The 10,860-nt window shown below is 42.9% G+C and overlaps 1 protein-coding gene across 2 annotated transcripts in view; it reads left to right on the plus strand.

Annotated features, from left to right (window-relative positions):
• LOC109319322 (serine/threonine-protein kinase Sgk3) overlaps window positions 1-10,860 on the plus strand; it is a 52,859-nt gene that overhangs the window by 30,539 nt on the left and 11,460 nt on the right. The window contains exons 6-12 of one of the 2 annotated variants that reach the window (XM_019548802.1): window positions 1,266-1,318; window positions 2,705-2,762; window positions 3,565-3,648; window positions 3,739-3,870; window positions 9,578-9,690; window positions 9,938-9,974; window positions 10,090-10,176. In XM_019548802.1, coding sequence (XP_019404347.1) covers window positions 1,266-1,318; window positions 2,705-2,762; window positions 3,565-3,648; window positions 3,739-3,870; window positions 9,578-9,690; window positions 9,938-9,974; window positions 10,090-10,176 — 564 coding nt within the window. The remainder of the gene's footprint in view (window positions 1-1,265; window positions 1,319-2,704; window positions 2,763-3,564; window positions 3,649-3,738; window positions 3,871-9,577; window positions 9,691-9,937; window positions 9,975-10,089; window positions 10,177-10,860) is intronic. The other variant, XM_019548810.1, reaches the window with a different exon arrangement.

A 10,860-nucleotide genomic window follows, 5' to 3' on the forward strand; every position in this document is an offset into this window, starting at 1 on the left:
ATCTGGGGGAATGTTTGTTCACCAGAGCGCCCCAAGGGATGACTAGGTTGAACGGTCACAAACTCCTGCAAGACCGTTTTAGGCTGGACATCAGGAAGAATTTCTTTACTGTCTGAGCCCCTAAGGTCTGGAACAGTCTGCCAGTGGAGGTTCAAGAGTAAATTGGATGCTTATCTTGCTGGGATCCTATGACCCCAGCTGACTTCCTGCCCTTCCGGCAGGGGGCTGGACTCGATGATCTCCCGAGGTCCCTTCCAACCCTGATGTCTATGAAATTCACTAGATAATTACCCCTGAAAGAATCAAGAAAAAACTCTGTCAGTGTGCCTATTAACACCAAAAAGTTAAATTACTTTAGGTTACATTCATCCTTGTCCATCCTGGGACATCTGCTAAAGGCAGAAAAGCTACTAGGTGCTTCGAATTTGAAAATGGTAATTCAAACAAAATCAGATATTATAAAAGGAAACAGCTCTCATGTAGTATATTGTATGTTAATACTTACTTGTATAGTAGTAGAACTTTCCTTTGGTCAGTACCCAAAACATGGAAATCTCGCAAACTTTGCTCTGATCTTTATTTAAAAACAAGAAAATTACAGAATTGGGAGAGGTTTGAAATGAGAATAGTTTCTCTTTCCCCCTGCAGCCCACACACTGTGTGGGTGTGTACCAGCTTGAACAGCCTCCCTGCAGCTACTGGAATTAATTACTGGAATAAATGTGACCTTTTAATGTCATATTATCAAGGGTTGACAGCAGCTTTTCTGTCTTCTTTTTTTTTTTTTTAAACAGATGTCTTTAATTAGGTCCTGCATAAATAGCGATTATTTTGATAACTTGTAGGCAAGATCATGGTAGATTTAATAAAAATCCAGAGAATATTCACTATGTAAAATAATCTGATGGTTTGAATTTTGAACATTAAACAAATTACTACCTGTTTAAAAGGGGCTGAGATTTAAATTTCTTCTTTTCCTACCTCTACTCTCTGCATTTGGATAAAAAAATTGCTTGCTATCTCTAAGTTTTGGCACTGTATGTATGTATAAATAACCTTTCCCATTAAAAGAATAACTGGATACTTACCTTGTATGGGGTACTTTATTTAATAGACTTAATCACTTGGCTTAAAACACCTCTACATGTTTATCATTATTGACTGTCTTTAGCTAATACACATTGCATAATGTCAAGAGGAAGACAGGATTTCCTTTTGAAGAAAAAAACAATTTTAAACTGACCTGTTTTTTCTTTCTGTTCCAGCAGCTAAACTCTACCTCACAGAATATCAACCTGGGACCATCTGGAAATCCTCAGTAGGTTTTAGTTAATTATAAACCAGAAGTCAGTCTAGACTTTAATTGTTAATTATATGAAAAGCCCCACTAGATATGTGCATTTATTTGCTCATTTTTCAACTTGGAAGGAAGCAAAGGTTCTAATTTGGTACTAGGTAAATATTGTAATGCATGTTAGCTGTATAGTTTTCCATTAATCTTCACCAAACAAGTCTGAGAACCTTGTAGTATTGTTTGTACTACAAAGTTAAACAGTGAATTGGATACCTTCCTTTCCCACCCTAGAGAACCAGTAGGGCTGCTGAGGTCTTGAAAAAGCAAGTTCCTTTTACATTTTTCCTTCCTATTCTCCCTTCACTTTTGTCCCAAAAATGTGTAAAAAAAAAACCAAATGAACGAACAAAAAAACAGTTTTGTAATCCACTTATACTGCAAATACTTGTGAGAGAGATAATATGCTAGTGAGAAGACACAGAATTCCGCTGACTTGGAAAGCAAGGAGACACAAAACTCCATATACCCATGTAAATTTGCTGTACTTTCTAGTCCTTTGATTTTTCTCTGTACGGGGCAGGGTGGGGGCACCTGTGGGAACAGAGTTGGCCCTTGACAATATCCACAAAGCTCCGAGCCTTGGCTTGCTGCTGTTAATTTCTTCCATCAGTTGACACCCAAGCAACTCTTCTACCTGGTAGAAAACAAAAGGACTATATTTCTTCATTATAACTTCCAGGATAAATGTATTTTGGTCTGAGAATACATGACAGTATGTGCCCTGCAACACAAGTTGTCTTCCATAGTCCATCTTCTGTTAGCATAAACTTGTGTTCATGATGCACTACTGCAAAATAATTTTAAGTGGGCCAGTACAGGGTAAGCAGTTATCCATGTTTATATGAGAAACTAGCATATGCAGTCAGTATCTTTCCTCTCTTCCTGACACACTCAGTTTGGTTCCTAGTTTCTCCCCTCAGCCAGCTTCCTCACTTTTTCCCTAGTCCTCCCTTCTCCTGACCCTTGCAAAACAAACAGAAAAAGCAAACATACCCAACCACTCCAATGAACTTAATGTGGAATGGTAGAGGAGGAGAAATTATAGACAAATAGGGACTATGATCTTTCAAGTGATCCTTTTTTTTTCCCTTGTACTCTATTTGAGTACTAACATTTTGATTGCATTTTCCTGGAAGAGAAAAGGAACAGAGAAGTGAGATGGGTCTAACCATGGGTCATAGTAAGAGGGTGTCTAGGGAATCTCCAGGCAAAGAGCAAGTCGTAAGTGGACATGGGGCAAAGGGTAGGAATGCACAATACTCCTTTAGATATGATGTCAGGCTACTGTGCAGAATTGTAAAGTTGGTACCTTCTGGCTGAATAACCAGCTTTCTTCCTGGCTTCTTGCAGTGCTAAACCAACAGACTTTGACTTCTTGAAAGTTATTGGGAAAGGAAGCTTTGGCAAGGTGAGCTTTCATATTACATCTCATCCTGGCAATAGTTGTCAGTCCACCAGCAAATAACTGGGAAGGTGCTTCAAGTCATTTGTGGATTCAGTGCATGGTTTGATAGAGGGTCTCTACCACTACAGCAGTTTCTTCATGCTGTAGTTGTTTGGGGCCTGTAACAAACACTTGAAAGAAGTATTAACAAGATTCTCCCTCCTGTTGGGAGAACAACAATCCATTCTACTTCTGCTTGGTCTCCAAGTGTTGTTCTGTCTGCTGAGCAGATGTGCTGAATTTGCCAAACATTGCTGGCAAATAGTTTCCTGCCCCTGCCACTGCCACCTTGGATCCTCCTAGAGCAGCAAGTCTTGCTGTAAACATCTTACAATGATAGATGGAGCACTTCACCCTGCTTCAAGTTACTTTTTGAGACTATTGGGAGGTGGGGTGGAGGTGGGCAGGGATATCATGTTTTCATGCGTTTCTTGATGGAATAGAATCTTTTATTAAAAAAAAATAAAATAAAATAGAAGCCCTCATTGGATTCCAGAAGTGGGAGATTTAGGCTTGGGCCTCTACCATAATGTAACCCTGCATGAGGTAGCCATAATAACACTTGCAGTTCAGTAGGAACTGCAAAACCTTAACTTCTGCTGTCTGGGAATGTTCTCCTTTTGCTGATTTAAGCTGCTAATGGCTGAACTATTTGAAAGGCAACAAAATTTGTACTTTGGCCTAATTGTGTTAAGGAGCAAAAACAAATAGTTTTGTAGAACAAAAACTATAGTAACAAGCTAATCTTTTTTTATTATTATTATAGGTTCTTCTCGCAAAGCGAAAACTGGATGGGAAATATTATGCTGTCAAAGTGCTGCAAAAAAAGGTTGTTCTCAATAGGAAAGAGGTAAAGGGAAATGCATTTTTTTTTTCTTTTTTTTCCCCTTTAGTTACAGAATTGTTCCTATTTACTGATTGACCTTTTACTTCCTTACAGCAAAAGCATATTATGGCTGAACGTAATGTGTTGTTGAAAAATGTGAAGCATCCATTTTTGGTTGGATTACATTACTCATTTCAAACAACAGAAAAGCTTTATTTTGTTCTGGATTTTGTTAATGGAGGAGAGGTGAGCATTTTTTGTATTGCTTTTTTGGGTCTCCTTGTTCTGCTAATATACAGGAGAAACATCTGTTCTACAATAGATTAATATTAGTGTTCAGTAAATTAAAATCCTATTGAACTTGCTCATTACAATTAAAGATGTTGAAGCTATTAAAATCTACAGCAACATAGAATTCATTGTTCATAAGATTGTCTTCAGAAGTCACTTACAAAAACTTTTAGTGTTAACATTAATGCACAGCTTTAATCCAAAATTTTTCCTTGGTTGTAGAAGCTATTCTTTCTTTTTCCTTCTTTTTTTTTGTTTTCTGACATTGCTATAAAGAAAATATACCTCTCTGAATGTTTATATGTTGCTGACTTTCTTCAGCACTTATAAGTATTCTTTCTTTTTTCATCGAAGTTTAGATACCAAATTCTTGAGCAGTTAAAAGGTTTTTTGGCAGACTTAACCAATTAATTGAATTGACTTGTTAAGAGTTACTGTGCCACTGCATCCATTCCATAGCTTTGCATGCCATAATTAAGACTTAACTATTATACCCTTGTTATCTGCAGCATTCTTGTCCCTCTGAATACCACTAATGCATCTGAAGAGTCATTAGTAACTTAAGGAGGAACCTGTTAAAATGTATAGGCTTCTGGCATCACTTTCACAAGGTACTCTGGAGCATATTGATACTTAAAAGAAGTATCAAGTCTCCAGGCCTAGGTGGGGGTGTATGTATGTAGATGTACTCCTTCCCCCCCCCCCACCCCACACACACACACACACACACACACACACACACACACACACACACACCCACACACACACACACACACACACACACACACACACACACACACAGCCAAGAGTATGGGATGAGCTCAAGTAGAAAGTGACTGTGGGCCTTTGTACATGCTGCAAAATTAACCTCAGAGCAGCTTGAATGCCCTTTTGCATTCTTTAATGGCTTTGCTCTTTGCACATTCGGTGGCATATTCCGCTTTAATGGTGTTGCTGTTTGCATGCTCAGCCATGTATTCCACTTTAAATGACTTTGGTATGTAGCAAGATAAAACACCTCCAAGGTGTTTTAATTTGCTACCTAACAAAGTACAATAGTGCACAGGGCTCTGGAAGCTGATATGCTCAGGGTTTAGTGGGCCCCATGCAGCTCAGAGGCTGTGGGACCTGGTGGCAGCCCATGAAGGCAGGCTTCACTGAATTGTGGTGAACCTGATTTCCCCCCTCCCCCCGAGCCTGCCTTCCTGCCTGAGCTATGCGGGGGCTCAGCGCTTCCCTTGGCAGCTACGGTGCCTCCTGGGACTGCCCAGGTCGGGTGCCAGTAAGCGGGTGCTGTCTTGGGGACCCCTGTGGAGCTCAGGGACCACTCAGCCTACCAGCAACTCACCTGCCACCCCCGGCCCCCAACCACTGAAGAGGCAGGTAAAGATCGGGTCCCCATCCTTGTGTACACGCCATGGGAGTTTAGTTCAGTTTAATTCTCCCTAAATTGAAGCAGTGTTTTTAAAAAACCACCATTTCAATTTAGGGAGAACTAAACTGAATTTAAACCCCTGTGGTGTGTACAAGCAGCCTGAGCACCTAGTTAACATTGGAGCAGCTGTATACAGGCAGTCCTTGACTTACAACTTCTTGAGTTGTGATGAACATCACTTATGATGTTTATAAGTTGACAACCTGTTCTGACGTGGGTTTAGTCTTTATGATGGTTACTACTGTGTGCAGCTGGTAAGTGGGGGAGGAGGAAGGGGAATGGGGGGTAGATCGAGGCTGCTGCAGTGAGGGAGGACTGGGACTGAGGCTGGGGCAAAGGCTGCCCATCTGGGCCTGGGCGGATGTGAGACTGAACTGCGGCTCCTCAGGGGGGTGTGAGAAGGGAGGGGGGCAGCAGCTCCCACTGCTGCATGCCACTGGTCTGGTGGCTTGACAGGCAGTTACTGCCACTGCTCCCACTGCTGGTCTGAGAGGGCGTGGGAGGGGGTGTGCCCCTCCCGGATCTGCAGAGGTGGAGTGGACAGGGCTGGGGCTGCACCAGGCTGTGCTCCAGGTAGGCAGCAGGGGCTATGGTGAATTTTCAGGTGGCTGCAGCCTCCTCATAGCCCCTGCTCCACCACCTGCCCCACCCTGATCCGGGGCCACACGCCCCACCATGCCTTCCGGCTACTTGCCCAGCTGGGGCAGGACAGGCATGGAGCAGAGCTGCCTTTCTGCCTCTGGACAAGCAGCGTGTAGCTGTGGGAGCTACCCCACCTTCTCCTTACCCCCCTCTCCAGATGAGCCAAGGCTTTGAGTGTATGGGGGGAACATGTGCCCCCAGATGGGGGTGGGGTAAGCGGTGGAGCAGGGACTGGGAGGGGCTGCAACCATCCAAAAAGTCACTGTAGCTCCTGCCACCTGCCCAGAGCACAGCCCAGTGCAGCCCCTGTCCCACTCCTTGCAGATATGGGGGCACACACACCCCTATGTCCTCCTGGACCAGAGGCAGAAGCAGCGGCAGGAACCACTGGTCGAGCCACCAGTAATGGGAGCGGCCATCCCTCTCCCCATGCCTGCCTGGCCCCAGTCCCTCCCCCCCCACACCCCTTCCCTTTCGTCTCAGTTTCTACCGCTTACCAGCTGCATGCAGTGTCGACCATTGTAAAGGAACCAATCCCCCATTTGTAACACTGTTCCTGTGGGAAAATTGGTTCCGAGTTATGACATTTCCACTTAAGATGAGGTTTTCAGGAACGAATTGTGTCGTAAGTCTGAGGACTGCCCGTACTTACAAATGTTGCAGAGGATTGAAGGGTAACAGGTCTTGTACCTATATTTTTTTAAAGTTTCTAAATGTGATTGTAGGATATACAGATTAAATTAGCCATCTACATCTGGCAAATTTGATTTAAATCATCAAAAACAGAATAACAGACCAACTGAAGAATTATGAGAATTAGTCGGCATGTTTGCTGAAAAAGAAAATTGGCTGTTGTGATCTTTGAGTGTTCTTTGAACATGTCAACCAATTCTTCTTTTGTGACTTAAAATTTAGACTTTCAAAGGGCCTTTGACAAGGCTTGACACAAGAGGCTGTTAATTAGAACTTTGGGGTTAGGGACATTCATTCAAAAAGCCTCAGTTGAATTGATTCAGTCTTTGCAGGTTAGTCTAACCTGGCTAGGCTGAACCAGTTTGTAACAAGACAGACATTAGCTCTGGGCTGAGGAAATTCAGGCATATGCCTGAAGTGACTCAGGCTAGATTCCGGAGGGTGCTAGAGCAGTCCTCCCTTCTATTGCACAATGCTGAGCTGAGGGGGGGCACTTTGATTAGGGAGGTCTGCCTGCACCAATCCCAGGTTTTTCACCATCTCAAGGGATGGGGGTGTTGCCAGACCTCAGCCCTCTGCTGGCATTCTAAGGCAAGGGGAGAGGGTACAGTGCATGCATCTGTTGATGATACAGAGCTTTTTAATCTCCCTTCCTGCTTCTTTATATTGTCTGCAGCAAACTGACAGGCAAGCAAGCCAGCAAGGGGCTGATAATGGTGTTTATCACCCCAACAGCAAAACAATTGCCTCTCCATTAGTTCAAACTCTTCTTAAACAGCTTACCAGCTGACCTGTTGATTAGCTCCAAAAAATTCTAAGTGGTCACTGTTCTGTCTACCTGTCCCAGTGAAATTGGAGAGACACCTCTCAGCATTAGCTAACATACCACAGGCTTAGGGTCCGTGGGGCTGGGGTCTGTGCTGTGGAGATGGGAGGGAGGGCAGGGATTCCTGCTTGAGCAGTGATGGGGGGTAGGGCAGGAGGAAGCCAGGCAGGCCCTGCTGTGCCTGTACTCTGTCGGAGCTCCAGCCAGGGAGCAGAGGGGAGGAGCCAGCCCTGCTCTGAAGCAGAGAGCCCCACCCAGCTCAGAGAGCATGCTGGGATGCTGCAGGATTCTGTTCATCTCAAACCAGTAAGGGGTCTGGGACAGACTTTGTATAACTGAGTTTGACCCAAATCAGTTAAGTCTGATACTATGTTCAACCAGGTTTATCTCAAACTGGTTTCAGCCATTTTCAGACTGGTTTATGTGCACTGAACATCTGTTCTGTTACAGGTTTAAACCAGTTCCTGATCACTTAAACCAGTTTATGTGTAATGTTTGTCCTTAGCCCAGATGTATAAAAACCCATATAAATAGGGAACATGCAACTGAATGATGTTGGAAAATGAAAGCTAATACTCGTTGTAGGGGCTGCTGCTTAACATTCTAAATTATACCAACTTAAGCAGATCTCTGTGGTGCATGTACAGATCTGAATAAAAATCTCTTAATTTTCAGGTGCAGCCAGAAAAAACCAAGCTATTGGGTATTATCTTTAGCTAACTAGCTAATGTTGATAAATGGGTTCATGAATAATTTGGGGAGTATACAGCTTGCAGAAATCTTGTGGTTTAGCTGTAGCTGACAGTATCTCAGCTAAAAGTGCTCAACCCCTGGCCCATGTTGCTCCCCAAGGTTACAGAAATTTGGCAGCATGGTAGTGGTGACAGTGTTAACTGCTGCAATTGGGAACCTCAGCAAATTATCACAGCCACTGCTCTTCTACTGCTAAATTTCTGGACCTGTGGCTGGATGACAGTCCCACAGGCAGAGTTGGATCCAGTTCATGCAGAATTGGGTCCACAGACTAACGCCACGCACCATCCGAATGTGGGATCTGGCCCATGGACTAATCCTGCATCACTCATTCTGCCCATGGGGCCAGAAGGTTGGGTGCCACTGGTACAGGCAATACTGGTAATTTAATCTCAAAGAAATTTAAAAGCTGAAAAGGGTCAAGCAGACAGGCCATGAAAATGATTTAAAGTCCAGGGAGCAGTGACATGAAAAAAATCAAGATGGCTTCCTTTGGAAGTGTGATAAAAGAATATAAAAAAAAAAGAATGGGATGGAGAATAGTATAAAGATTGATTAATGAACTTCTGCTCTCCCATCTTGTAATACAAGTATATGTTGGCAAAAGGCCTTCTCTTGCTTGGAGTGTCTCGAGAGCATAAAACACCTGAGTGATCTCTCAATAGAGTAATAATATAAGAATTTGCATAAAATGTAAGGAAGTTCTGTCTACATGGAAAGCTGTCTAATCAGGGTTGGCCAGCCCGCAGCATGCATGCCACAGGTGGTATGGGCAGCATCTGTGCATGGCATGCAGCAGATTGAGGAAGGAGCAGAAAGTAGAAGTAGAATTCAAGAAGGGGAAGGTGGTCAGGGTGGCTCTTAGGGAGGGCATGGAACTTGCCTCATATCACACCTAATTAAACACCCACTGGTTTTAAACTATGCTGTTTATGTTGTTTATCTTTCAAATAAGTAGATGGATTTCTGGCTCTGGGATGCCACCTAGCCAACCTTCATCACCTATTTAAATAGGTTCTATTGCCCAAACTTGGCTTTAGCAGAGCATGCGGTACTGTTACTTCTGTCTGTTTACACATCTCTCTGGATATTGTTGGAGTTACAGAAGGGAAAAATGTGAAAATAAAGGGAGGATAGATGTGATTTTGCAAGAATTATTTTTCTGGTTTACTATTTTCAAAGTTGTTTAGTTCTGTTCTGCTTTGTATTAAAATGCAAAGTGAAAATGACCTTTATGTTGTTATAATGAGCTGCACCTTGCGTTTCTGATATTTTTGTCACCTTCTCTGATTTACCTCTTCACATATTTACAGCTATTCTTTCACTTACAAAGAGAACGTTCCTTTCCTGAACACAGAGCCAGATTTTATGCTGCTGAAATAGCCAGTGCTTTGGGCTATTTACACTCTATCAATATTGTATACAGGTAAGCAAAAATTCTAAATTTTATTCTTGTGCTGCATAATTATAAATCCAGCAACACAGATTATTGACCAAAACAACTGAGTGCAATCTTGTTGTAGAGCATAACATAACATAGCCTTACTGATTCCTAACAAAACTTCTGACTACTGTTTAAGAATAGAAGCCTGCCTTAACATGTTTAAAGATTTGTGTAAAAGTGACTGCTCATGAGTTTTAAGTTTTTAATGTAATTTCTTTGTTTTTAATAGGGATTTGAAACCAGAAAACATTCTCTTAGACTCACTGGTAAGTATATGTTTCTGATGTTCTGAATTATCCTTCTTACATGTAAGATAATTTATATTTGCTCAGCCTTAAATTTTTCTGTTATAACAGAGTCTATTTTTTTTCCCCTTTATAGGGACATGTTGTTTTAACAGATTTTGGGCTCTGTAAAGAAGGGATTGCTACTTCTGACACCACTGCAACTTTTTGCGGGACACCGGAAGTAAGTTAGCACCATTTTGGTAGCCAGTCTTCTGCTGCTAAGTGTTTGAATTAAATATTAATATTTTTGTTCAACGTTTACATTGCTAAATATTTAGCTGATCACCTTCACCATCTGCCATAAAGCTGGCAAGTCAGTCAGCAACATGCAAGTCCTTGACTTCAGGAAAGCTGACTTTGACCAGCTCAGGAGGCTTGTCAGTGAGGCCATAAGGAACCACTACCCCAGGGGCAGGGAAGTTCAGGAAGAGAGGTTGCTCCTCAAGGGAGCGATCCTCAATCCACAAGTAAAGTCTGTTCCATCTCGGAGGAAAGGCAGCAAGAGGGCACAGCAGCCCCCTGGCTCTCCAGGGATCTAGCAGACCTCCTGAGGCTAAACAGAAAGGCCTACAAGGGATGGAGGATGGGATTCACTTCCAAGGAGGAATATTTTGCACTGGTCCGGTCCTGCAGGGAGCAGAGCAGGAAAGCCAAGGCTGGAATTGAATTCCAACTAGCTTTGAGCATCAAGGACAATAAAAAGTGCTTTTTCAGATGTGGGGAGCCAAAGGAAAAGCAAGGGCAACATTAGATCCCTGCTGAACCAGATGGGACAGCTGACAACTGATGCGCAGGAAACAGCCAAACTATTAAATGGTTACTTTGCGTCAGTCTTTCATCAGTCCCAGGGGATGCCCATGGCAAC

This window comes from Crocodylus porosus, unplaced genomic scaffold, assembly GCF_001723895.1.
Source record: "Crocodylus porosus isolate Cpor-Errol unplaced genomic scaffold, CroPor_comp1, whole genome shotgun sequence".
Taxonomy (NCBI): domain Eukaryota; kingdom Metazoa; phylum Chordata; order Crocodylia; family Crocodylidae; genus Crocodylus; species Crocodylus porosus.